The sequence below is a fragment of the Lethenteron reissneri genome, chromosome 4 (genome assembly GCF_015708825.2).
Source record: "Lethenteron reissneri isolate LAM-NWPU_2019-01 chromosome 4, ASM1570882v1, whole genome shotgun sequence".
Classification (NCBI taxonomy): Eukaryota; Metazoa; Chordata; class Hyperoartia; order Petromyzontiformes; family Petromyzontidae; genus Lethenteron; species Lethenteron reissneri.
Window position 1 is genome coordinate 1,657,217 of NC_083782.1, and position 27,566 is coordinate 1,684,782.

Sequence of the window (27,566 nt, forward strand, 5' to 3'; positions counted from 1 at the left end):
GGGGTGTCGTGAAGCGGCCCAGCCGGGACGCCGTGCGCACGAGGGGTAAGTTTAGGATTTAAAACGTGAAAGATATTTGGACTTTTGAGAAGAAGAAAAATCTTATTTTGGGATTTTCGAATGATTTGAACATTGTAATATTGATGCAATAATTACGTCGAGTAATCGCTTAACATGTCTACATGCGAACAAAAGTGAGAAAAACTGAACACACTCGTCAATAACACTTTGGCCATAAAAGGTACAATTATAATAGGTGACGTTTCGGACAGTGGCCCTTTTTCATGTAAACAAATGATGCCACGTGATGCCACTATTGGCAGGAAGAGCCAGAAAGTGATTTCATGTTATGTCGTTTGACATCTTAGTTTCCTATCGATGTGAATTGTTATTTCCCCCCCCCCCCCTCCGAAATGTTGTATCTCGGTAAAGAGTTTAGATTTTTGGGATTAATCCCAAACAATTAAAAGCACTCCCCTAAAAGCGGAGTTTGCATTTACCGACCGTTTAGTTTGCGAGGGGAAAAAAACACGCAGAACAAACCATGTGAGATTGATAGAAAAAAAGATTTATTTTACAGCTGGGAAAATGTCTACGAGAATATATAATTTGTGTATATATTCACCAGTGCTTCATATGTGTCTGCGTAATAGAGCCCAACGGTGGATTATATAAATTATTGGAACTTGCGTGTACATTCAAACATGCCATGACGTTGTATTATTCTTGCTTTGAAAAAGAAATAAAAAAAAATCGCAACTTGCGCAGCAGCAGCAGCCGTACGGTCAAAAACCAAAGGTGGCCCGACGCGACACTCGGTAAGTCGACAACCGCTACTCGCCCTCCGTCGTCACGACTTTACCCTGCTACGGACGTCCACAAGAAATATCGTCATGCACAAAGAGGTCGTGAAACTAAATGTTGTGTACGTGGAGGAGGGGTGGTAGTGTAGCCCAGCGCGTTCGTCCGCCTGTCACAGAGGTTCGCGTTTCGAATCTGGCGGCCGCCGCGATGATCACTGCGGTGCGCACCAACCAATGTTACCACAAGCCATCTGCGTCACTCACAGTGGACATTACAAAGATAACCCTGGCGTCATTCGCGGGAGTAGCCCACCGTGGTGCCGGAGTCAGGGTCCACATTTTGCCCAAGTTCGAAAATTACTCCGCAAAAGGACTCAATTTGGATTATACACAGCAGCAATCGTCGCCTCCCCCATCACGACTGGCAAGACTAATGCGCAGGGATAGCTGCCACTGGGGGCGCTCTCTAGCTAGAGCACAAAGCAGCAATCACCGCCCCCTACCGGCAGCAGACGAATGCCCTAGGTCACTCATCCTGGTCTCTTGAGTTATCCTCTGGTTAAACAAAACGAAACGACGGCAGGCACCGCCCTGCTCTGTTCCTCGCAGCACTCTGGGCTCGATGTTTGTTCAGGGACTAAAGGCCACTGAGCCACTGGGGCAAATTCAGAGCAGCTGTTGCCGGCGATCGTCATCGGCAACATCGATGGTGTGGTGCGATGAGAGTGGAGAATATGGTTTGTGTAGACCAGGGTTCGGCCACCAAAATAACAAGAGGAGCCATTTTTTGTCGAAATGGGTAAACTCCCCCCCCCCTCAATATTTCAACATCCGCAATGCCACGTGAATACGAGGTCCTTAATAAATGACGGTCACGAAGCAGTCCCGGAAGAGACGCATGGCGGCTCCCGAGCCGCAGGTTTGCCGACCTCTGTTGTAAACTGCAGAGACATTGGCCAGGACACGTGGTGTGATGGTGTGGAGAGATGGGCTTGGCGGTGTGGTAAGGGGTGACGGGTCGTGATGGGCGCGATGGACCTCTTGAGCCGTTTCACACTTGCCGTGGTTGGCTCGAGAGAAAACGGTCCCAAGGCCGGGTTCCACCAGGTAAGGCCCATTGAGCTGCGTAGCGGTTTTTCAAAAGCGAAGTGACTTGTCATCATGCAGAAATTTATAGCCAAATACTCTACGCACGTCAATTCTAAACGTGGAGGGGGAAAACGGAGGGCCCCGAGGAAAAAAAACCACACAACCATGGGGAGAGAGAGACACGTAAACTCCAAATATACAGAAGCAGGCGTCAATTGTCGCGATCGAACCCACGACCTGCACACCAGGCGAGGGAGTTAACATCCCGCCAAAGGCAGCGTCGAGGCAGCCGCCGCCTCTTTCCAGTGACGTCACAAGCAGCTCATTAGCATGCGGCGCGGCTCGGTTTCCCGTGTCAGAACCGAGCTGCGCCGAGCCGCGCCGCCCTCAACTCCACGGCGACAATTCCCAAAGAGATGCGCTGAACTCCAGAGCGGTGATAATTCATGTCAAGTATTTTAATTGTGCCGTAATGTGCGTATTTAACGTCGTTGGTTGTTGTTGCTCAAGAATAGACGAGCACTCTTTCATAAAAGTTGCAAAGTTCCTTAATAATGATGCATGCCAATTGCTGCACTGATAGTGCATAGCGGGTTATTGCTACTTACAGTGGAAACGAGCACAAGTCCATTCAGATGTTTTGCCGCCTTAACTGCAAGCCATGTTGCATTACGTGTAAAGTGTTCATATTGCCATAAACCATAACATCGTTTTTTGGGGGTTAGATCGCATAAATATAAATGTATTGTTAAACCCACCACCACCCGACACAGCCAACGAGTAAGGTTTGTCACGTAAACAGAACGTGACAATTCTTTACCAGTACAGCACACCGGTGTGTTGGAGAGCCAAGCCACAACATTTACAATCCGAGTACAATTGCCATAAATGTTGCACGATTGAATGAATTACAATTAATGCAGTTGTGCGATTATGGAATGTAATTGAAGCTGCAGTCGAGCGGCCGCCATCACCAGCCACGATCCGTAGCTTTTGCAGCACTTGTATCTGAGCAGTCATACCCCGCTTTACATCTCCCCCCCCCCCCCCCCCCCCCGTTTTCCGTCGTTTTGAAAACGTCGCCACTTTATATTATTCACACCGCTGCTGCTGCCTGATTTGCGTGGCCTCAAGCCCACACTCACTTCGCCGGCAGTATCATCCGTCCGTCCTTTCGCCTTATCTGTCGCCCCTCTCAGCCTTCACCTCCACCCACCACCACCCACCACCACCCCGACTATCCCGTCAATCGCTTCGATACTCGCCGTCGGTACCTTTCGGGAACGCATCCCCAACGGAAACCGGGGTATTACCGTATTTAGTATAAAGAGGCGGCACACGGGGGAGTTACTTAATTATTTAGTAGAGAAACTAGTAGGAGAAACTGAGAAACCCGTGCCCATTGGGAGATTGGCGTCACGTGACGGCTGCGGCGAGCGACGCGCTGCGGCTGGCCCCAGGTTCACATTGCGCGCACGACCTCTGACCCCTGCTGGATATTTGGAATCTGCGTCTCTCATCATCATCACGGTAGCGAGGCGATGTTAACTACTTCGCTTGGTATGCAAGAGCCCGTGGGTTCGATCCTGACCCCGACGCCTGCTGGATATTTGTGTTCTGTGCAATCGTGTGTTTGTTCGCCCCCCTCTGTTATATGACGTTCGCGATTGCGGGTTCAATAAAAAAGTTTTTTTTTAAAGGCGAAGTGGAAAACAAAACAGCTTCACTCCATTCTGTTGGCAGCCAAGTCGGTCTTGTTGTGTTGCCGGCTACCGTGTCACCCAGTGGATCATGGGGGGGCCTTAACAAATCGAGAGCCTCTCCTAGCACACCAACACACCTCACACACTCAAGATATGGACCGAGGAGAGGGGTCTCAACGCTTTCTCGTCGCTCGCGACGCGTTTGCGAGTTTCGAACGAAATCGGTGATCGCAACGATGCTACGTTAAAATTAGCTCATCACCGCAAGAGTACAATTTGAATAAGTTATAGGAATAAATATGTACATATTGTATTCGAATCAAGCCATAGCCCATATACATCATCGACATCTACCAAGTGTAAACATAGACTGCATGCCTTAAAGTCGCAAACTTGGGTTTGTGCGAGCCCCACGCAAGGGCCCTTCGGCTCCACCCCAAGTCACTAAGGGCCACCAGAACCCAGACCTCCTCCTCCGACCGCCACTCCAGCACAGAACCGCTCCGTCAGACGAGTGGACGCAAGGCTGCAGGTTTCATAAACTCGGCTCAAGGAGACCCCCCCCCGCCCCACCCCCAGGTCTCAAACCTCTTCAAATTTCGCTTGAGGCCACCGCCTTGAGAGACACACACTCGGCTTTGTTGAGAAGAGCCAAGGGTTTCACTTCAAGTCGATGCTTATGTGACTCTTAGATGACTCCCAGTGTACTCCCACTTACAGAGGACTGCGTGAGAGCTCACTCGAGGTTCATAAACTCTTTCGCATGGTAGATCTACTGTAAATATTTGTATTGATTTGGGGACTACTTTTGAAAGACCGATTCGTTGCAGGGAATTGGGCTATGGCATCAGCACAGAACGGTCTGCACTTGGTGCACGATGTCACATGGCCAAAAACACGAACTTGACAAGCACAGATATTTGATAACTCCCCTATGGGAAATTCAAGGATTTAACCGGTCCAGTCTGCGGTAATTTCCCGAGCGAGAATCCTGCGTTAATTCTAGATTTGAAGCTTTCGTGACTGCAAGGATTCATACTCTTAGGTTTTTTCGGTAAAGTCACGTGAATTTACCGAAAAAACCTAAGAGTATGAATCCTGCGTTACTCCACATGGCGCGTTTCCCCGTGGGTCTCCGGGAGCCGAGCGACGGAGCGACTCTGCCGAGCCCGCCATGTCCATGATCCCCTCCGACTCCGAAGCCCCCTCCCACCGCCATCACCGTGTGATCGTGATCGAGCTGCGGCGCGTGACCCACGAAGGGGCTCCTCTGGGGTCAAGACGTCATCATCACGGCCAACGTTGCTGGTGCCAAGGTCTGCGCTGACCGTCTCCCGCCATTTGGCTCTCGGCCCTACCCCTTTGGTCACCGGATTCGTGGAGATAATTCCAATTCCTCTGTCGGTCACCCCCCCCCCCCCCCATCCTTGAGCACTTTGGTAATCTGCATGAGCGCTTTGGAAATCTGTAACAAGATTAGCGAGGGCTGGTCACGGTAATCCTGTATTATTACATTTTCCAAGTGTGCCATCGGATTACTGTGTCTTAGCGTGCACTTATTGATTACTTCCTGTACACTGTTTGCATTTTAGTTCGTAAAAAAATTACTCCGAAAACAAAACGGGGAGATGATTGGGTCGGCAGCTTAAGGTTGTTATTGTGACTGGAATCATGTCGGCGTTTACAGATCACAGTCGAAAGCCCGCGGTAATCATAGGCACAGTGCCAGTTCAAATCAACCATGCAGACATTCATTTGAAAATGCAGCAATTATAAAAGCAATTGGGTACGATGATCAGGTTATGTCAATTTGACAGTGCCAAATATATGGGTTTCATTGCATTCTCAAATGGCCGGTGCAGACGGATTGCGTGTTTGTTAGACACCCTCTGTAGCGTGGCAGAGCACACAGTTCCACCAGGTGGAACTATCGGCAGATTAATCATTACAATGTCGTTCCCTCGGTTCCGGGAAGCATAAATGCTTCGCATTTTGCTATTCTATTGAATTCTGATCGGTCTTGTTTGAACATCTTGTTTGTTGAAAAACATTTCTGTCTTTAGATCAATTAGCCTGAATTTAACATCAAGCGATATAATATGCATACATCTTAAAATGATCGATGCACGCATGTGGAGGGTAGACGTCGATTTTGATTGCTACGAACAGAGTGCCTGAGGACCAGCACTGCAGCACCAGCTGCGACGGCTGCACCAGCTGCGATCGCTGTCCTGCTGCCTCGTCCCGCTCAAGCTGCAATAGCTCTCCGATGTGCTTTCTGCTCGTCGTTCGGTACGATGTCCAACGTTTCGCCGCATGTGCTGGGAGCTTCAGGAACTAAACCGAAGCTGCCAACACGCGGAGCGAAGTGCCTGGACACCGTGGCGGACAACTCGCGGAACAACCCAAAATCCACGCGCCGGAGAGAGCCGTGATCTCCATAACAGTGAAAACGATTCCTTCCATTGAACGTTGCAATTTAAAATTAAAGGCATTCTCATACATTTTGACCATTGTGGGATTTTCTGCTTTCATCAAACTTGGATTTGATTCGCGAAGACCGCACGTCCATAAGTGCGTTAGAAAGAGCAGTGGTGGCCGGCGCCGTGTCTGCAAAGCAGACTTATGGGGCAAGTGCTGTTAGCGAGCACCGATGAAGGCCAGTGCGGCACACGAGGGGTTGGGTGGGGCCACCTTTGTCTTCCCAGTGGCGATGTTTACACACCGCACCAGGTACTAATTTGAGGCCGAGTCGACCCAGGAGAGGCTCAGGACCGATTCAGACAATCGTCACTGGTGTTGGTCGTGAGCAGGAATTCGAACTCGGGTCACCAGGTTCGTAGCCACCGCTCCCCTACTAAGAACGTCCAGCCACAAGTGGTCACGCGGAATTGAGGTTTGGGGAGTGTCTGTGGGGTCCTCCGCTTTTGTAACAGAGTTACCCTTCACGTTAACCGCCACGATAGGGCCCTTTTCATCGGCACTCAACTTTGTCTTGGAAGAGAGAAGAGGGTGTTGGTGGAGGTGGGTGGCCCTCATTATACGAGGGGAGGAGGAGTAGGAGGGGAATGTAAAGCCAGAGCGATGATCGGAATGGCTGTACGTTTGCGGGCGTGCTCGTCGTAAACGTTTTGAGAAGCTGCCGGGGGTTATAGTGCACGAGGGGAGGGAGACGGGAGACCGATCGCAACACCGTGGGATGGAAACGGATGGGGATTACACAAACGACGGAAAACGAGACAAATGCAAAATCGTAGCCGGGTCCCGCGACGTTTGTCTCCCCCCCCCCCCCCCCCTTCTGTTAGTGGTCCCAGAGGTGCGGAGGTATTCGAACGGTGAACTTTGAGTAGTGATTGGTGGAAAAAAAATGGGGGAAAAAGTAAAACAGCTTCTGTGTAAGATTAGACTTAGTGGCAATTAAAATGCACATTTGTAGGCGGATCAGATTAGTGACCACGTTTTATGTGTAAAATTTGGCACGTTCGGGAAAGAAAGTGAAACGGAATGTAAGTTAAGATGGGCAACTCGTGAATTTGTAAACGAGACGCCGCATCGCCTGAAAATATTTTTGGAGCTTGTTTCGGCATCGTATCGAGCTTTGTGATCTGCCCAGTCCCATCCCTTGCTGGGCCTTCTCTGGAAGTACAGGAACATTTATGCGCTCCACAGTAAAACAAAATGCTTTAGAATATTAACCTGCTATTCTTTTATTGGCACAACTCTTTCAATAAATAGCTAAAATAAATTAAAATTTCAAAAATATAAACAAAATTCATTACAAATCAATGGCATATGTAATTAAGATGCAAACCAACTCAAATGTTACGAAAAACGTTGAGCCGTGAACGGAGAACCAAACGGTGACGCGCGGGGCACCCCGGGATTCGTGCACCTGCCCCAGGGCCCCGCTGGCTCGACGCCGGTGGGAACCGCGATGACGTCTCCTCCGCCGCTGTGCGACGGCTCAAGCCGGACGGCGTGAATCTGGCCCCCGGTCAGAGGGCGCGCAGCCAGCAAAGCAGACCGGCAATCACTTCAGTTATCGAGCGTGTACATATAATTATTATTATAATGATGATCATAATCAAATAGAATGCACCCATCGTTCTGTCCAGCGGGCGGGTGGGGGGTGCGGGGCGGTGGAGAAAAGGGGGCAGGTCACACGGGACTGTGATCGGGGGGGGCATCCGTGGCTGTGATGGCCTGCACCAGGCTCTCCTTGGACTGTCTCAGCGCCAGGTAGAGCCGCTCCTCAAGCAGAGGCGCCGCTTTGTCTCCCCCGACACCGTACACCGATATCATCTGCGGCCCGTAGCCGTGGCCCACGCCATCCTTGCCGTCGCCGCCGCCGCCGTCGCCGCCGCCGCCGTCGCCGCCGCCGTCGCCACCGGGGGGAGGGCTCCCGCAGTCTCCCGCGCTCACGTCGCCCGGCTCCGTGTCAGCGGGCTCCCCGGTGTCGCAACGGTCGCGGGCAGCGCACCCCCGGTCGGGCTCCTCTACGGGCGAGGAGCGCTTCGCTGCTTCGACGGCCGCCGAAACCGCAGCGGCCGCGGCAGCCGCGGCGGCCACGGCGTCGGTGGCCTCCTCGTCGCCGGCGCTGACGATGCGCGGCAGCGTGGCGTAGTAGCGGCCGTCCGACGGGTAGTTGACGCTGTTGCCGCGCCGCAGCGGCGCGCGGTGCCGCTCGAAGCTCGCCGAGAAGTTCATGCCGTGCCGCACGCCGGGGTCGCTGTACTGCTTGGAACGCTGCCACTGCTTGCGCAGGTGCGCACGCGAGCGGTGCTTGGCCTTGCCAAAGGGAGCCTCGTCGTACTGCGGGTCGTGGCGCAGGAACTCACGGAAGAGCGCGTCCGAGCGCTCGTCGATGCTGTAATCGCGGCGCCGCAGAAAGCCACGCGGGCCGCCCGCCGCCTGTGCCGCTCGCTCCAGGGGGCGGCTCGCAACGCCAGCGTCTCCCCCTCCTCCTCCTCCCCCCACCGCCGCCGCCGCCGCCGCCGCCGCCGCCGCCCCGGCCTCCGGCTCTTCCGCGTCCAGGCTCTCGAACACCGTGTCAGTGCGGCCCGAGCTGAAATGCCAGCGGCGTTCCGAGGCGGTGCGCTGCTGCTGCTTGCGCCCATTCTCCTCGTGGAGGCAGCGCAGCGGCGCCTCGATGGAGGCGTAGCCGCTGTCCATCTGCAGCAGCTTCCTGGCGCCGGCTTCGCCGTCCGTGCCACAGCTGCGCTCCGACTCGGTGCTCTCCTGCCGCGGCTCCTTCTTGCCGTTGCCGGCGGCGCTCGCGGGGCAGCCGGGGCCCTCGTCCTGGGAGAAGTCCTGGGAGAGATGGCCGGCGCCGGGCGCGCCGGCCGAGCCCACGCTCTCGCCGTCGCTGCGCACTGAGTCGCGGTCGTTGCTGCTGCTGCGCTCTGACGAGGCGTAGAGCTCGAAGGACGCGCGCAGGCTCCAGAGGTCGCGCGGCGCGGACGTCGCGTCGGAGCCCGCGGCCCCCACGTCACCATCTGATCTACAAGGGAAGCGGACAAGCCCGGCAGCCACCGTTGCCAAGCCGGCCGCTGTGCACGCATTACCGTCGAGCGTGCGTCTCGCGCCTGCGATCGCGCCGCGCGCGTCACGGTCAGTTCGCGCGCATCGGATGCGGTTCGCTCGTGCAAGTACCGCAGCCATGAGAGGCGGCGGGGGTTCGACGCAACGTCGAAAAGGAAACGACCCTTTAATCGAATGGCGACGCCGAATCACAACGGTCCATTGATCAACGAGGGGGCCCGATCGTCACGTGCCCCATCGTTTTGATGACGATGATGGCGGATATTCGACTGGCTGCCTTCAGCCAGTGAATAGCACTCAACCTTGGCAGGAGCCAGGGACTCGTACGGTTATGAAAAACAAACAAATATTTACATGATCGCAAAAAAACGCCACACCGATTTATGTTGAAGAAATAAAATCAACACGAAACTGCAGAGTTGCATCATGGGAGACAGCTGGTTTGAAGTGTACATTTACACCCCCGATTAGCACAATTGGCTACACAAGGTGCGAAAAAAGTTCAAACATGCATACATAGATAGACACAAATGCGCTCACGGGGCTGATGGGACACAAATGAGTTTTTATCACTTTTCATGACTGTTTAAATCTGGGCCACAGTAACACAACACCACGCCTAACACACACAACACGAGACATACAACACACGCAACACACACTTGCTTGCCAGAGAAGCGACTGTACACTCAATCTGCTCACACCACACACAGACCACTCTACCCTCACTCCCTCACTCATCCCACTCACTCCCCAGCCGGCGAGTGATGGCGTTACCTGCTCGCGCGCTCACACTCGGACGCCGCCTCCGGAGCTGGGTGGGGAGGCCCCGGTGAGGAGGAGGAGGGGGAGGCGGCGGCCACGACGGCGACGATCGTCACCGCGTTCTCGGCCGCGGTGGCCACGGTCGCAAATTTGTCATCGGCCACCCCTCCGGTGCCGTCGCCGGTGCTGCTGCCGGTGCCGCCGGCCGCCTCGGCCTGCGGCGCCGGCGGCTGCAGGAAGGCGAGGCGCTCGGCGTGCGCGATGTAGTGGATGATGTCGGTGTGGTGCGGGTCGTGCGCCGAGCGCTCCGTGCTCTCGCTCGCCGCGCGCTGCCGCTGGAACTGCCGCCGCCGCGGGGAGCCTGCGGAAGAGGTGCGGCGGCGCCGGCGTCGTTGTCGTGGCTCGGCTTTGGCGCCCACGCGCCCTACCCCCCCCACTCACCCACCCGCTCCCCCCCCCTCCCCCACGTTGCGTATCGGTGTGTTTTGTCATTGTGAACGTTCTCCGGAGCGCCTTGAGAGGAAGCCCAGCAGCCTCGACAACTCGTTTAATGAGCGGAGGGATTGATGGGACTAGCGACGTGCACACTAATTGTTTGGCCTGGCTCCCCCTGGCACGCCACTCGAGTTTTCCACCTGCCCAGGTTTTTCCCAGGATCAACCCTAAAAGGGCGACACGTTCGGACATAGCTCTCCCCCCTCTTCCGGCGTCGACGCGGGACACTCCTCCCCCCCCTCCATTTCTCCCCCGTGACGCGTCACGGTCGTTTGTGGCACAGAGGGGGTTGACAACCCCCCACCCCAACTCCCCACTTACCGCGCGTGTCGAGGCTCGAGGCGCGCCGGCTCTTGTCCAGGCGCCACTTGCGGATGTTGAAGCGGGGGCTGCCGGCCTCCACGCTGGCGTGGCGCCGCAGCCGCGCCAGAAAGTGGTGCACCAAGCTGCCGCACTTGCTCTCCGCACTCTGCTCGGCGTCCGCCGTCTCGTCCGCGCTCAGCGGGGAGGCCTTGGGAGTCGGGGGGGGGGGGGGCGGGAGATAAAATGTCACGACGGGGGTCACCGACCTTGGCGTGAAGTCCCGCACTCATTTGGGCTGCGACGAGTGTGGCGCTCGCTCATCGCTTCGTTGTTGTCTGGCGATTTCTCTGGTGGCAGCGGTGGTGCCTTACAGCCTCAGCGCGTCCTCGGGTCATGCCCCCCACATGTCGCGAAACGTCGGACATCGCGCCAGAGAACAATAAGTCTGCCGCCAACTTCCGATAATCCGTCCTCAATTTGTTTATCTCAGCAGCGGACCAAGTTCTACATTTCCATGTCTGCTTTTTACATCACACAAAGATGGTAATCGTTTTATCAACTCCCATGGAGGGATGACATGCAGAGTCAAATGTAAACTCGTAACCGTCTGAAGGTGAGCCCACGTACTCGCTTTTTCCCCTTCATGCTAACGTGATCGCGACATCGGTTTAATCGGCCGTTACCATCCCCTTTGATCGCCGACCGCGAGGCCATTAGCGCGTGGAAAGTCACAACCGTGAGCTTGGCAACGTGCGCAGCGCCGCAGTGCACGTTGGCGCCGCTGTTTGCTCGGCGCACACCGGGAGCAGCCACACGGAGGTCCAAACTCCAGGACCATTGCTCCCACCTCCATTACCCCTCCCCACCAGATCTCTCTTTCTATGCGTCTCCGAGCCGGCATGATGATGATGATCACTCACAGGCAATTACCTCTGTGCCATTTTATCAGCGATGCGTGGAAAAATTTCAAATAAAACGTGATTATGTTACTTTACATGAACCATTGCCGACAGTGAATTTCAAACGGAAATCGGGGCTCGCGAGAGAAGTTTCCCCCCTCTGGGTGCACCCGGCGCACACCGAAGCCGAGGCAACGGCACGACCACGCGTTCCCCTGCCTGGCACGGAGCACCGCTCCTGACTCCACCCGGAGACTCGTATGGTCCGAGCGGCCAGAGCCCTCGTGGCTTCAGTAGGGACAGCCCGAGCCCTCGTAAGCCGCCTGTAAGGTCGGCAGCAGTAATCGTCACTGTTTTGTTTGGTTCAGATATTTTTTGTTGTCGATCCTGCAGTAGCGCCTGTGTTCAGCTTCCTTCATAACGATGGTGGTGATGAGTAACGGGCAATTGGTACGCTTTTGGCCCATGTTTGTGTGTGCACGTGTGAAACATTGACAGTGAAATTGAGTCTGTAACTCGAGAAACTCGAGAAACCTAGATGTGCGTTGCAGTACTGCGAGAGCAGTGCCGCCCGCAGTAGCTGTTGTGTTGTTGCTCAAGGCACAATGACGACCCTGTGGCGTAATGTGCAAGATGGAGCAGTTGAGTTGCCGGAGCCGTAGATCAAACCCCAAACTTAAGAATTACCTACAATCACTCTGTAGGAGATCTAGCCCTTGCCACGGGAATGTGGAATTTCCACCACTGGTTCGGGATGGTCAGTAGAGATCAGCGCTGCTCCCATGACTGTAGATTTAAGCAATACAAATTATTCTGGTGCATAACCACAGGGCGACCCATTTATAGATACCCGATTAAAACTGAAATAGCATTGGAAAATTTTAGGGAAAATACAATTTTATTTAAAAGCCACTCCGCATCTTCCTCTGTACGGCACCGAGCCATCGCTCTCAAGGAACTCAGTCAGCTGGCGAGATGATCCACGCACAAGGTCGGCACCGCAGGCCACGACGTCCAGGGTCTCCCGGGCTAAACGACGAGGCACCAGGCATCCCTTGTAGTCGAGACAGTAAACCGCGACGCGCCGCTACCCGCCTCCAGGCACAGGGCAAGTTCAAGTTTATTTGTACAACCAGGAAGAGTGACAACTCAAGAGACCAGGATGGAGCCTCGCGTCGCCGAGCGATCCGATGGGTACTCACGTGCAGCGCATCGTGGTGGGGGGGCGCTACGGCAGCGGCCGCCCCGGTGTGAGCACAGCCGCCGACACCGCCGCCCTGGCTCGTGGTGGTGGTGGTGGTGGCGTCACCAGGCAGGTAGAACTCGGCCCCGCGGAACGGCAATGGCGAGGGCTGTGCCATGTGGCGACGGAGATGGGAGGGGGTGAGGGGTTAGGGTGTAAGGGATGATGCTCGCGTCACTGTGTTTTCATTGCGCGAGTGGTAATCTACACCCTGATCTCTCCCCCTCTCTCGGTAAAGTCACGTAGGTAGAAAAAAAGAAACAATCGAGAAGATGGGTACAAACTGAGCAATCATTGGAAGGATATTATTAACCAGTTTAGGTCATAACTGGCTATTATGTTCCCCTCCCTACCTACCCATGTCAGCAGTTATTTTCGACTCTCTGAATTACATTCACTAACACAACTACTGTGGCTCGTTTTCCTCGATGTGGCAGTAGCTATTGCCGAGCTCTCTCAGATTTTACATTTACAAGCAAATTTCTTACATTGACATGCTAATGTCTCACAATACAATGGCCACCCCACAGCTTCGTCATCGTGGGTATGGCTCAGCTCTCCGATCTTACATTTACATGCAAATTTCATCTTGAGCCCCGCCCATTTACCCTTGGGCTACACCCATCTCACCCTTTTATAACATCCTGCCTTATCAGCTCTCCCGCCATATATTTTCACCTGATGACAAGTGCTTGTGTTGCGATCGAAACGTCGTGAAATTGTATTTCTATTATTTTTGTCATCTTTATCTTTTATCTTTATCTACGTGGCTTTACCGAAAGACCGAATGAATATAGATACGTTCAAATTAATACAAAATAAAATAAACAAAAAACTACGACGTTTCGATCGCAACACAAGCGGTCGTCATCAGGCGGAGAGAAAAGGGGGGGGGAGGGCAAGCCTCTAAAATGGGCGTAGCCCAAGTGTCAGAACGGAGTGGGCGGGTCACAAGAGTCTAGGCCAGCAGTGGATAGAGCATCCTAGAGAGATGGAGTCTAGGCCATGATAGAGCAAAAGCTATAGAGATGGAGCCTAGGCCAGCAGTGGATAGCGCATGCAATAGGCATGGTGGACTAGAGGTAGTCTAGTTCAGCAGTGGATAGAGCAAGCTATAGAAGTAGCAGTAGTCTCGTAGTCCTCTCTGCCCCCTCCGACTCACCTGCAGGAGGGGGAGGTTGAGGTCACGCTGGGACGGCCGCGGTGTGAGCGGCACGGCGGCCGAGGGCCCCGGCAGCGCGGGGTCGGTGGCGCCGTCCCACTCGGGAATGGTGACTATCTTCATGGAGGGCGGCCGCACGAACGGCGTGAGGCGCGCATTCTTCAGGTGGTGGAAGTCGCCCTCGGTCAGCGTGAACCTGCGTGGAGGCAACGCCGCCAAGAAAACACAATTCCCGTGAAGCTTATTGTAGATAATCGTCGCAGACATATGGCAAAAAACGGCGAACCGCAAGATATGACAGTCGTGAACTTTTCTCAAATTAAACTCTTATAATCGCATCAAAAAAATGGCACCATGCCAGGGCATTTATCTAAAAACTAAAACTATTTAAGTTATTCTTTTATTTTACCAAGTAAGGTCCACTAAGCTAGAAAGCTGGCTACACATGATAGCCCAACTAAGTGGCTTATCACGTGGACATTTATAGCAGCCAAATTATCTAAATGCACGTCGATTCTAAATTTGGAGGGAAAAACCAGAGGACCCGGAGAAAAATTCACATGACCACGGGGACAGAGACATGCAAACTTCAAATATACAGGCGTCAGGGTCGGGATCGAACCCATGACCTCCTGTATACGTGTGTAAGCATGTATGTACATTAAACTTCGTTCGCACCGTACGTAACCAATCGTGCTTATCAGGCAAGGCAGTTAAAATCTCGCCACCGCGGTGCCTGTACGTAACCGGCGCCTCGCGACGCCCCAAGCACGTGCAGCCCCCTGCGGCCCCCACCGTCGGCCTTTCTCCTGCGCCTTCTTGTCGCTGTCGAAGAGCGCCGCCTCGTTGAAGGAGACGCGACGCGTGGGGGCGCCCGACGACAGGAAGCGCTCCGCCTCTGGGTCGGCCCCCCCGCTCCATGCGGAGCCGCCCCCCTCGCCACACCGGCCCCCCTCCACGTCGTCGCCGTCGTCGTCGTCATCGTCCACGCCGGTTATCTTGATCGCGATCTCTGCGAGGGAGGGCAACGGAGCGAGTGAACCACGGGGTAATGGAGCCTGAACAGACTGTTGGGGCAAGTGCTGTTAGCGAGCACCTATGAAGGCTGGCACGTCGCACGAGGGGGTGGGTGATCAGCACCATGCCCGGCCGTGTTTGTCTCCAGAGTTGGCAATTTTTACACACCGCACCAGGTACTCATTTGAGGCCGAGACGACCTAGGGGAGGCCCAGGACCGGTTCAGATAATCATTACTGATGTTTGTGGCCATGAGCGGGAATCGGACTTGGGTCGCTAGGTTCGTAGCACGTACGCACACACACGTACACACACACACACGTACGCACGCACGCACACACGCACACACACACACGTACGCACACACGCACACACGCACGCACACGCACACACACGTACGCGGGTCTCTGTTCTCGACTGTCCCCGAGAGGCGCGTCCCGCTGCATTGCTCGGCGTGTTGACACGTTGCGCCCAGCCGCGGCCTCCACACCACCGAGTTGCTGCTCGAACTTTACTCGGTTTGAAAAAGTGCGCACATGACAAGCTGCCTTATGAGAATGATGATAAAAAATAATTAATGATTATTATAAACCCGGATCGTATGGGATTGCAAAGTTCTTCTTTGTCAAGGCAGCGAGAGTTGCAGCGTGCGGAGACTCAGTGGCGGAATCTGTCGTGGAGCCCGGCTCAGCCGAGGCACAGGGGGGAGGGGGCACTCGGCTCCTTCCCCCCCTCCCCCCGTGGCCCCACCCCCTCCGCCCCAGCCCCCTCAGCCACCTCTTGCGAATAATTTGATAACATAATATAAATAATAAAAATTAGAGATTTGATTACCGAAGCTGGCGCAGGAGTCCGTGCGTTTGGACGTGTACAATCGGGGGGGGGGGGGGGGGTCCATTAGGCTCCAAGCGGATGCCAAATTGCACCAGGCAGCCCAGGGGCTGCACTGGGCACCTACTGGGCAACGATTGTCCGCCTCGCCAATCAAGAAACCCTCCGACGGGCTCGCAGAGGTCACAAAATCCGAGCGGATTGCCACGTCCGGAGGCGGCCGCACTACATTCTGGCGTGCCGAGCTGGCGCAGCGCCGGTTAGAGTCGCGCACTGCCAGCGCTCCGATTAAACCGCGCTCTGGGATCTGGGAGGGTAGCGGTGTCGATTGCATCTCAGCCCGGTCGCGACGGACTGCATGGAGAAACCCGTACGCTGCTTTTGGGTTTTCGATCGAACTCACCCCGGCCCAGGAATAACGATGCATCGATTCAATCGGGTCAAATCGATTGTTACGCTCATTAAAACACGCATCGCGTTGCGGCGCCAAGGTCGCAAGCACGCAACCCTGCAACCTTCCGATTTGTGGCTGAACTCATCATACCTTCCAGTCCGGTTGAGAAAATTGATACCGCTTCTGTTGGAGGTCAAGAAGGTTTATACAAACCCCAGTGCCATCTCTCCTCAATTAAAATGAAACTCGTCAGCTTTGCATAGCCACTGCTACTAGATAGCAGTGGCTTGTAAACAACTCCTACCACCCAGAGGGAGGATGTATGCCAGTTTCAGTGCCTGTATATATTTAACATTTATCAATAATGCACCCCCCCTTTCCATATTGCATAAAGGCTGCACTATTTATGTTTATAATAGCTTTTCCTCTTTAAACCCACATATGCATGATTAATAAGGGCTCTGATTAGGGGAAGCCGATGGAGAATAGTATCCTGGTTACTGATCCTAATAATACTTCAGCAAATACAGAAAACCAAACGATGTCAATAAGCACAGCTGAGGCACCACGACTGCCACCCACGAGCCCAAGGGTCACCAACCTGCGGCTCCAGAGCCACGCACGGCTCTCTAAGGACTGCAGTGCGGCTCTTGAGATTCAAAAACAATGGATATTTGTTATTTTGTTTGCAGACCACTAACCATGGAAGTCCAGTTCACCATGGGAGTCTAATTCACCATGGGAGTCCAGTTCACCATGGGAGTCCAGTTCACCATGGGAGTCCAGTTCACCATGGGAGTCCAGTTCACCATGGGAGTCCAGTTCACCATGGGAGTCTAATTCACCATGGAGGTCCAGTTCACCATGGGCAGGGGTCAGCAATCCACAGCTCTGGAGCCGCATGCGGCTCTTTCAGGACTGTTTCGTGACCGTTATTTTTTAAGGATCACAGTCTCGTATTCACGTTGCATTGCAGCTCTAGAAATAAAGGTAATAGTTTTAGCCAATTCAAAATAAATGTCTCTTCTTGTTGTTTTGGTTGCTGACCCCTGCATTAGTCCAACGCTTACCGGAATGCCAGGCCAGGCTTCCATGACTACGAGTGGGCCAGAAAGTCAAAAGTCATCTCCTGCTGCTGCTGCTGCTCAATGAGCAGTGGGCATCGGTGCTTATCCCCCCTGTTTACAGCCCTGAGCCAGTGGTGGAAATTCCATATTTCTATGGCGGAGGTGCGTCTATCCCTCGGACAACCTCTGATGACTTCGACAGCTGTAAGCACCAACAGTGACATATGAACTGACAGTAATGTCTGGACTAACGTTTCGTAGAAGGCTGGGTTAGGAGTCAGGGGTGAGGCAGCTCTAAGCACAACTCCATTCTGTATCTCTACATTTAATATAAATATGCTTTAGTCCATCAGCCATTCGGCTTTCTAGACCGATATTATCATCAAGCAGCATTAGTTTAAGCAAGCAAACTCCAGATCGGTTTACACCTATTGAGTCTCATCGGCGGAAGTCAGGCTTGTAAAAAAAATGCTGCTGAATTATCACATGCTCCTGGCAAGAGCGCTCTGGGTCAACTACGGGACAGACCCCATTTAACTGCACAGACTCAATAACCGTACACAAAACCCATCGTGTGTTGCCGTGGCGCGTCACGTTCTGCTCGGAAAGTGTGGCATGCACCCCCCTCCCCAGCAGGGTACTGCCCCCCCCTCCCCTATCATCAGGTAATGACTCTGCACACCCCTTCACTCGCCACTGGGTGCTTAGCACCGTACAGGAGGAGCCGGTGACGATTTACGACAATGGCAATACTGACGACGAAGGCGACAAAGGTGGCGTTGTCAGGGTGCTCACCGCGTGGGTGCTGCGTCTCGTCCACATACGTCGTCGTGGTTTTCTCAGCATCATCGTCGGCCCTGTGATGGGGGGGGGCAAGGCAGCAGAGGAGACGCATCTCATTCACCGGTGTGGACAAGCTGTTAACAATTCTCACGACAACCGAATTTAGCAGAAAGATTCGAGACGTTTCACTTGGGACTGAGCTGACCATCTTCAGGATATGATCCAGGAAGTCACAATACAGTCCAGGAGTCCAAATATTGTCCTGCAAAACCCTACATTTTAGCTTTTGCTTTTTCTTAATGCTTTTTATCTCATAAAGCACTGCGTCAAAAACCTTTTCAGAAGGGTCCATATGTAAAAATACTCACAAAAGGAATCGGTAAAATATCTCTGCTGATGCAGACAGCATGGCCTACTGCTGATGCTGTCTGCATCAGCAGTAGGCCATGCTTTCCCACCTGATGACGGACGCTTGTGCTGCACCCGAAACGTCGTGATTTCATTTAGTTTTCATTTATTTTATTTTTTACCTACGTGACTTTACCGAAAAAACCAAAGAGTATGTCAGGCATCTCGTCGAGCAGCACACGGTCACAACCCGAGAGCACATCAGCAACAGCTATGACCGCAGAACTCAGCTGGGGTGGCGCGATGCGGTGTGGCGTGGCACGCCGGTGGGCCCACCTGGTGTAGCGGCGGCCGCCCCGGCAACATTGGCGGCAGATGATGAAGAGGCTGGAGACAATGACGAGGCCACCCCCCACGAACACGGAGAGCAGCACGAGCAGCAGCGCGTAGCCGTTGGGCACGGTCGGCGCAACGGCACTCGGGGCCTGCACGCACGGACGGAATGCGACGCAAGCGCCAGTGACTTCCTGCTCGCACGAGCAACGAGGCATTGGTGCGCTCATGTCCATCGTTTGCAGGCCAGTGGTAGAAATTCCGATGATGGGGGCGAGCTTATACATAGGGCAACCAATGTTGACCTCCCCACAAAGTGGTACTCGTTTTATCGACCCCTGGAAAGATAATGGGCCGGATCAACTACCAGGTAAGGCTCACTGAGCTATGTCGCTCTTTTTCAGAAGCGACCTGGACACAGATGATAGCTAAACAAAGTTGCTTATCACGGGGAAATATATTGCAGCCAAATGCTCTAAAAAGCATGTTTATTCTAAATGTGGAGGTGAAAAAGCATAGGCCCCAGAGGAAAAACCACATGACCACGGGAAGAAAGTGCAAACTCCAAATATACAGGTGTCGGGATCAAACCCATGACCTGTATACCATGCGAGGTAGTTAACATCTCGCCACCGCGGCGCCCCCTGTAAATGTGAATTCGCAAAACCGGCGACACCGCAGGTAATTCCCCACGGCAGGGGCCACCCACCGTTACGTTGTCAGCGTTCGCGTCCATCGGTGAAGAGCATCGCCACCCCCTGGGAGGCGTCACCAAGGCATGTCGGCCGCCCTGCACCAACACGCGCAGGAGGCCCCATGCATCGGTGTCAGACACCGAGCCACGGCGAGACATTGCCCGAGGAAAGGCACCATCCTCACCGCCTCCCTGCCCCCCAGCCCCCCCTCCACTGCCTCCCACTGCCCTGGCCACTGTCAACGCCCCACTAAATATTCGAGTCATGAGCCACCGCCGCTTAGCTACCTCGGGAGGGGTGCCCGGGGCGACCGCCCACCACCCCCCCCTCGGCTCCGCTGCCCTTGCTGCGGCACTTTGTCCACGCGTTCGTCACAACTTTACAAAGACGGTCACCGCATCGCATGGTGCGTTCAGATGCACCTCTGCGGCCGTCTGGAACGCTCCTCCCTTCCGATATTAGGAAGCCACTGGAGCTATGCACTTTTCAATCTAAATTGAAAACTCACTTCTTTGGAACTGCCTTTGTTGTCCTTCCACCTCAACTCTGATTAGCACGCTTTGCTACGTACAATGTGAAAGAAGTTCAACATATGTACAACTTGAAGAGAGCACGACAACCATCTCCTCTATGGCCTCCCCTACATCTTAACTTCCAGCTGTCAGATTTCAAATAAAGTTGATGTGACACGGTGGCCCAGCGGTAGCACATTCGCCGTTCATTGTTGTAGAGGTTCACGGTTCAAACCAAGCGGTCACACTGGTAAAGACGCTACGTGTTGTCCGCTTCACAGCGGACGTGAAAAGATCCCCGCGATGAGCAGGCCAGTGTGTGCTCGTGTCTCGGTCCACACTTGTCAAATTGTAAAAAATTATATCTGCAAATTATTGGCAATTGGGATTACACATTCGCAGCAATTATCGCCCCCCCCCCTCCTGCTGCCATCACCTTGTGCCACACAGGGACAACTGCCACTGTGCGAGGGGAGAGGGGATGCCCATTCAAATGTATGGAAATTAGACGTGAAGCAAGTCGCTTGTTGCGTGTGAAGAGCCTTGGAGATGCCCTGGCACGCAGGTGGCCGGTTCTATCAAAAAACAAATAAAATGTGCTACGCGTGCACGCATGTGTGGGGAGAGTGTGCCGCCTCGTGCGTGGATTAAGAGGGCGACTTGAGAGGATTGTGGAAGTAGCTCTGTGGTCAACCTGCTTCCGCAGGCACACTTCTGCGAGCTCAGAGTGGACTCGTGACGTGACGCAGAGAGCACACATTGGGAAAACAAAATACTCTTTGGTGCCTGTGCTCAGAAACTGTGATGAAAAAGGTGGGTAGGTTGCTCTGCGGGTGTGCAAATCGTGGCTTGGCAAGGCCGAGAGCCCACGGAGGCAGCTCGTGTCTTGCGTATGGAGATAAACTGGGAGGGAAATCAACACACAGGGGTCTGAGGGTGCGTGTAACATTGCGAGACTGGAGTTCGATTCCCGCTCACGGCCAACACCAGCGACAATTATCCGAATCGGTCCTGCGCCTCCCCTAGGTCGACTCGGCCTCAAATGAGTATCTGGTGGTGCTCACCAACAGCACTTTCCCCAAGTCTTTTTAGGCTATATGGGGAATCTTTGTCTTTGTATACAATACAGGTAGACCAACACTTGCATTCATCCTTTCATGTCAAGTCTTTAGCTTATAATGCAGTGGGGTATCCAAGAGGGAGTATTTGGGGGGGGGGGGGGGATTTCCCCACCTGGCCATCACCCCCCCCCCCCCCCACCCACTTGAGAAATTAGAATGTTTTTTTTAACGTGTGGTTAGCTTGGAGGGCAGATCGTGCCCAGCTCGAGAATGTGAAATGCCACTCCCGTCTCCAGACGAGGAATGCAGTCACATGCTGTCCAATGCTCTCGAGCATTGGACAGCCCAGGTTACCATCAACGTCGTCACCACCACCACCAGCGTCCTCGTCACGTGTGGCCTCAAAAGTGAGTGTGCGCATCACGCGATGAGAGCGAGCAGAGGTCACCGGCGCCTTTGCCCAGCCCAGAGGAACACTCGGAGAAGCGTTCCCTAGCGGCCTTCCCTAGCGACCTTCCCTAGCAGCCTTCCCTAGCAGTGTTCCCTAGCGGCCTTCCCTAGCAGTGTTCCCTAGCGGCCTTCCCTAGCGGCCTTCCCTAGCAGCCTTCCCTAGCAGTGTTCCCTAGCGGCCTTCCCTAGTAGGTTTCCTTAGCGGCCTTCCCTAGCGGCCTTCCCTAGCGGCCTTCCCTAGCAGTGTTCCCTAGTAGGTTTCCTTAGCGGCCTTCCCTAGCAGTGTTCCCTAGCGGCCTTCCCTAGTAGGTTTCCCTAGCGGCCCTCCCTAGCGGCCTTCCCTAGCAGTGTTGCCTAGAAGGTTTCCCTGTGAAGAGTTTCCTAGCAGCTAACAGCTGCTCTCAGGCGTCGTGTGCCAGGCACAGGCGACGTGCAAATAACAGGAGGCTCGGACACGCGGCGTCTCGGTGCCCCTCGCCCCACCCATCAACCACCACCACTGGGGCCGAGGCCTCGTCGTGATCATCACCGTGACGCCGGTCGTGCCAAAACAAACTCCTCTCCAGGTGTCAGTAGCAGCAGCGGCGGCTTGGATGTGCACCAAGTACTGCTTAAACCCGCTATGTATTCAACGTTGCTTTTGAAAGGTTTGGTTCTGGTTAACCGTTAGCTAAAAACACCCCCCCTCCTGGTTTAATCCAGTTGAAATTTGTATATTTGCTATTTTATTTCGCTAACATGCAATGTTTATTGATTTGTTGCATTCTTTAATCGCCTGTGTATTATCACAAGTGCCAAAGGCAGCAGGTATAATACACAGATGATAGAGCAATACAACAACAATTGCACAGCATTTATGACATATACTCTGCAAAATGCAATTACTGAAGCCTTCAGTAATTGTATTTCCCCCGAAATATTGCCGAGTAAACACACCGTTCTTCAGAGATGCGTGTCTGTATCTCCACGTCTCACGTCTCTCCTCGTGTCAATCTGAGAAACACAAGGGAGGGACAGAGGAATGGAGACAAAGACACTCACACAGCGATAGAGACACTGACAAGGAGACACGGGACACAGACACGGTCTTAGTAGGTGCTCGCAAACAGCACACGTCCCGATAGTCTGTTACAGGCTGTACGGGGGGGGGGGGGGGGGGGGGTCTTGACGGTTGGATTGCCGTAACAGCCCCATGAGGAGCATTACCAAAGTGAGATGGTTTCTGGAAAGTGGACAATAAAGGCTACTTGACATCGCTTGCAGCAAGAGTAGGCCATTGTGTTTTCGTGTGTCGTAGCTTAAATTCTAAATTTGAGAATTCTTGGCACCAACGTTTTATTCCCAGGCTTGGCTTAAATCAGAGGGCAATAACATCTGAATCGGTCTTCGTGCCTCCAATCCGCACGGTTGGCTACGTACGGTGCGAAAGAAGTTCAACATAGTCTTGCAACCGTCTCTTCAACGACCTGAATTGCCCAGCGAGGTGAAGTATGGTCGAATCAACTGTCACAATCAATAAACCTACAAGGCTCTCAATGGGTTAGCTCCACATTTTTTGCTGAAACTGGTCCATATTTACCCTCCAACGAAGTCCCCGAGATCACCTTCATCTTAGTACCCTTGAGGTCAAGGCTCTGCTCCTGGGGTGATCGGGCTTTTGCCACTGTACAGCTTCCAGACTATGGATCAATACTCTGCGTTTACTAGTAAGGCAATCAGAGTAGTTAGAGCTGTTTAAGTCCGTCTTGAAAACTCTTCTCTTTAAATTGGCCCTTAGCTCCTAGCTCTGGCCATTTAGCCTGGTTGCTTTCCGTACATGGCACATTTGGGATCTACGGATGAAAATGCTCCTTGCAGATTAAAAATTATTAATAACATTGGAAGGCCTTCGTCCAGCAACGGATTGGCAAAGGCGCTGCAGAAGGTCACTCCCGACTGGTGCAATCAGGGCTACTGGAGTTCAGTGGAACATTCAATGTCCTGGTGGGAAGCATTCCAAGTTGACCGGGACAGGTTGCGACGTTGCCGTCCCAGTCAATAATGGAACGACGGGCTAACGTAGGTCCAACATTGGGCCAATGGTTCCAACGGCATGCCCACGTTGGCCCAACGTTGACACGTTCACTGGGTGGGTGTGTGTGGTTGTTTCGAACAAGGCTGTGAATGTCGACGTACCCAGAGCTGTATTGTTGTGTGTGCAGTTATTTCATGTCACCCGTTTATTACGACTATCATTGCTCAATAACGCAATTAAAACAATACTGTCATAACCGTTCTTACAACACAGATAATAAGCGTAAAAATTACAGTCACCGTAATAAATAATTGCAATTAGCAGTTAGCTGGTAAAGTATCAGACATTGATTAATAACAGCAGGCTACTCTTTACTCGTAAAGGGTTCTCTCACCAAATCTCTTGCTCAAAAACTCAAAGACACATTTGTCAATTACACCGTGGCCTGAAAAGAAATAATAGGAAACGTTTCAGGCAATGGCCCCTCTTCATGGCACATCCACAATCAATGTGAAACACTGATATATTTGTGCGATGAAGGAAGGCCATTTCCCAAATCGTTAGCCATCGAGTTTTTCCTTTTCAGCTCGCACACAGCGGTGTTGTTACCGACGACGAGTGTGTCGAGTTTGTTTGCTAATTGTACTTGTGGCACCACTGCCAATGCAGGATCAGCAGCATGGCCAAATAATCATCTACTGTGGAGGCGGCTGCTGCTGCTCGAGATCAACAGGGATTGACATTATCGCTTGACATGAGCCCATCAAAGACCTCTATCTTTATCTTCTCAAACAAAGACGACGCACGTGTGAGAATTGCATCATTTATTTTCCACATTTCCCAGTGTAATGGGGTTTTTCTCCCCCACCCGACCCAATTTCCGAGGCTTCTACAGATTTCGCGTGAGGCGCCGCGTGACGCACACAGCGGTCCGTTCGCGTCGTCCGGAGGGAGGGGGTGGGACAGGGGGAGCCCAGAGCGAGATGCGCAGGCTGGCGCACACTCAAGCACATTTCCAATTCCATCCGTGACCTGATTCACGATCCGCGTCCGGTCCTCCGAACGGGGTGACTCACGCTCGCCGTGTGACGTTGGGAGCCAATTCAGTAGCGACGACGGTCGGCGGCAGTGATGGTGGTGATGATGATGGTGGTGGTGATGCTGCTATTGTTTGTGGCTCGAGTCCCCTACCCCCGCCGTTCCTCCTTGGCCGCTCCATTCACAATTCTTAACACCCCCCCCCCCACGCTCGTGACGGAAGCACGAGATGGACGCAATCGACTGACAAATTACAGGAGCTATTTTGTGTAAAAATTGTAAGGGCTTAGTGTGAAAGCAGCGAGTGAGATGTGGGGCTCTTCGTTTCCCATCACGATGGCGCATGGGGAAGAGCTGCCTTGGCTACACAGAGGGTCTCTGGGGTTCGAGGCCGTTGCATAGTAGCTGCCGACCGTAGGTTCTGGTAGAAGCTATGGTCTGCAGCAGCTTCAGTGCCATCCTATATTATCCACTAATTCCCTTATCCGTGCCCCTTAAGCCATCGATTCTAACTGCCATCCGTGGGGAGTGGCATCACAGTGGTTCACATACTGCGATCTGAACCCAACAACCTGAGTTTGATTCCTGGCGGTAACTGACATCAGTGGCACGGGCGATATCAAAACCGATTCCTACCCCCACCCCACCACAATCTCCCCACACTTTTCACTAATTGCAATGGACCTGCTTGATGAAGTATGGTCAAACAACCTCCATGACCGGCAAGATATTGAGGAGGCCTTCATTCAGCAGTGAATTGAGTCAATTGACAAAGGCGCTTTAATGGTGATGTTTGGTATTATTATTGTACAATGTATCTGCATTCATTCAAGGATGAGCCATCCATCTCGTCTAACAGCATGAAATTCATCCTAATAAAAATCATATTCGTGTTTTATCCATGCCTCTTCACACGGACGAAAGTACGGAGAGCACATTGTGTGGATAATAGGACCTGCCCCTCGTTCCCCACCTGTGTCAATGCTTCCTGTGACAGCAGTGACTACAGCCTGGGCGTACTGCTCTGACCACCGCAGCATGACAGACAGAGAGATATCCAATCAGGCTAATTAAATGATGACAACAGTTACCCCATTGGTGCAAGTGAGCATGCGTTGTTGCACCCACCCCGGCCCCCCGCACGGTTTGCCACCTTGATATTTGGGGCGCCACGGTGGCTAGGAAACTACTTCGCCTGGTTTACAGGAGGTCGTAGGTTCGATCCCGACCCTGACGCCTGTATATTTGGAGTTTGTATGTTCTCTTTCCCCGTGGCTGAGTGGGTTTTTCTCCAGGACCTCTGGTTTTTCCCCTCCACATTTAGCTGCTATAAATTTACACGTGATAAACCACTTCGTTGACCCACAAATTATTGCCTGGTCGCTTCTGAAAAAGAGACATATAGCTTAGTGGGCCTTACCTGTTAAAATAAAAAAACAGTTCAGTTTAGTATCTAGTCCGAGAGCTATTCCTGCTTTTCATCCTGTGAAGGACAGGATTGCATATTTAAGTGCGACACCAAGACCATCCGCCCACACCCGAACAATGGCTAATTTCCTGAGCAATGTTTGTTTTTTGCAATCGAGATCTGCATACGATTCCTCTGCAAGCATTACGGCTCTGCCTCTTACCACTGTGCTGCGTTTCTATCTCGCCTGACAAGGGCGACCCATCGCCCGCTTCTCCTCTTTGCCGCTCGCTCGTGCTCCCATCACTCGTCGCCCCCTCACCGCTTGTTGTTGACGTCTTCGAATCATTTTGCTTGTGCCTTCTCCGCTCATTCTCCTCCCAATGATGTTTCATAGTTCTGCGTAATCATGTTTCATTTGGCAATGTCATCGCTTTTCGTCGCTTACCGCAACAACATCTTCGCCCTCTCGGAGTTCCGGATGACAATTTGCTTTCGGAGCATCGCCCATTACGAAGCGAGTTATTTCATTATTTAAAGTGATGACATCCATTTAATCATTTCGCTTCTCCGGGGATTAGAATCGGCCACTCTCCGACTATGTCCTGACCTAGATTATGTCTCTCGAGTCTTGATTTATTTTATTTATTTTTCTCTCTGTAATTTGCTTGAGCTGTGTTCACGTGTAACTTTCATCGCACCAGCCTGCGCGACTTGCCTCCCCGCCTCAAGTTTGCCAGGTGATGCGACAACAATCTGTGCAATGTCGCCGAGAATGAAGTCCCATTTCATTTATAATTTCCCAAAACGCCCCCCCCCCCCCCCCCCCACCTTCATTCACGTTTTCTGGACCTTTGTTGTTTGAAGATGGTGCTCGTTGTACGTGTGTGTGTTGAACTTCTTTCACACCATACGTAGCTAACCATGATAATCAGAGGACTGCCGCCTCGCTCACCTCGCTCTTCTACACGAAACCTGCCACTTGTTCTCACCCCGGCACAGTTTGCCTCCCAAATTTGAAGTGGCATCGCCATTTGTTAAGGTTATGTGCCCGGCATTTGTACAGTCTGGTTTTATACTTTTACAACACTTCAACAATTCTAAACGTTGCAGAAATGTGCGAGCCATGACACCATGACACCAGCACACAAATCTCCACCACTCTTCTTGTGAATTATGTCATGGGGTTCACCTGAATGTCCACCATACAGCAGCAGCAGCCAACGGTGCTTTGGTGAATTCACAACAGGCATTTCTGGTCAGCCGTGGTGGCAACAGACCTGCTGGCTTACCACGATCCGGCCCGGTTGGTTTGGGGGCGCTTACCGCGAAGCCACAACGATCTCCAGCCTTCCGCGCACTGCAGCACGGGGTGTGTGCAGTGGCGCAGTGGTTAGCGGTAGCGCAGCGGTTAGCAGTAGTGCAGCGGTTAGCGCCCTGCCCTACGAATCCGGCGGCCCGAATTCGATTCTCGCTCACGGCCACCAACACCAGTGGCGATTATCTAAACCGGTCCTGGGCCTCCCCCAGGTCGGCTCAGCATAAAATGAGTACCTGGTGTGGTGTGTAAACATCACCACTCGGGAGACAAATACGGCCGGGCGTGGTGCTG

The 27,566-nt window shown here is 53.1% G+C and overlaps 1 protein-coding gene across 2 annotated transcripts in view; it reads right to left on the reverse strand.

Moving 5' to 3' along the window:
• Nucleotides 1-2,962: 2,962 nt before the first annotated feature.
• The window catches only part of CBARP (CACN subunit beta associated regulatory protein), a 57,336-nt gene continuing 32,732 nt past the window's right edge, over nucleotides 2,963-27,566 (reverse strand). The window contains exons 2-11 of one of the 2 annotated variants that reach the window (XM_061562109.1): nucleotides 22,431-22,487; nucleotides 19,486-19,566; nucleotides 18,780-18,928; nucleotides 18,108-18,169; nucleotides 14,799-15,015; nucleotides 14,004-14,199; nucleotides 12,801-12,950; nucleotides 10,718-10,907; nucleotides 9,914-10,262; nucleotides 2,963-9,095 (exon numbers count right to left, since the gene is read on the reverse strand). In XM_061562109.1, coding sequence (XP_061418093.1) covers nucleotides 7,754-9,095; nucleotides 9,914-10,262; nucleotides 10,718-10,907; nucleotides 12,801-12,950; nucleotides 14,004-14,199; nucleotides 14,799-15,015; nucleotides 18,108-18,169; nucleotides 18,780-18,928; nucleotides 19,486-19,512 — 2,682 coding nt within the window. In that variant the 5' untranslated portion in view covers nucleotides 19,513-19,566; nucleotides 22,431-22,487 and the 3' untranslated portion in view covers nucleotides 2,963-7,753. The remainder of the gene's footprint in view (nucleotides 9,096-9,913; nucleotides 10,263-10,717; nucleotides 10,908-12,800; nucleotides 12,951-14,003; nucleotides 14,200-14,798; nucleotides 15,016-18,107; nucleotides 18,170-18,779; nucleotides 18,929-19,485; nucleotides 19,567-22,430; nucleotides 22,488-27,566) is intronic. The other variant, XM_061562116.1, reaches the window with a different exon arrangement.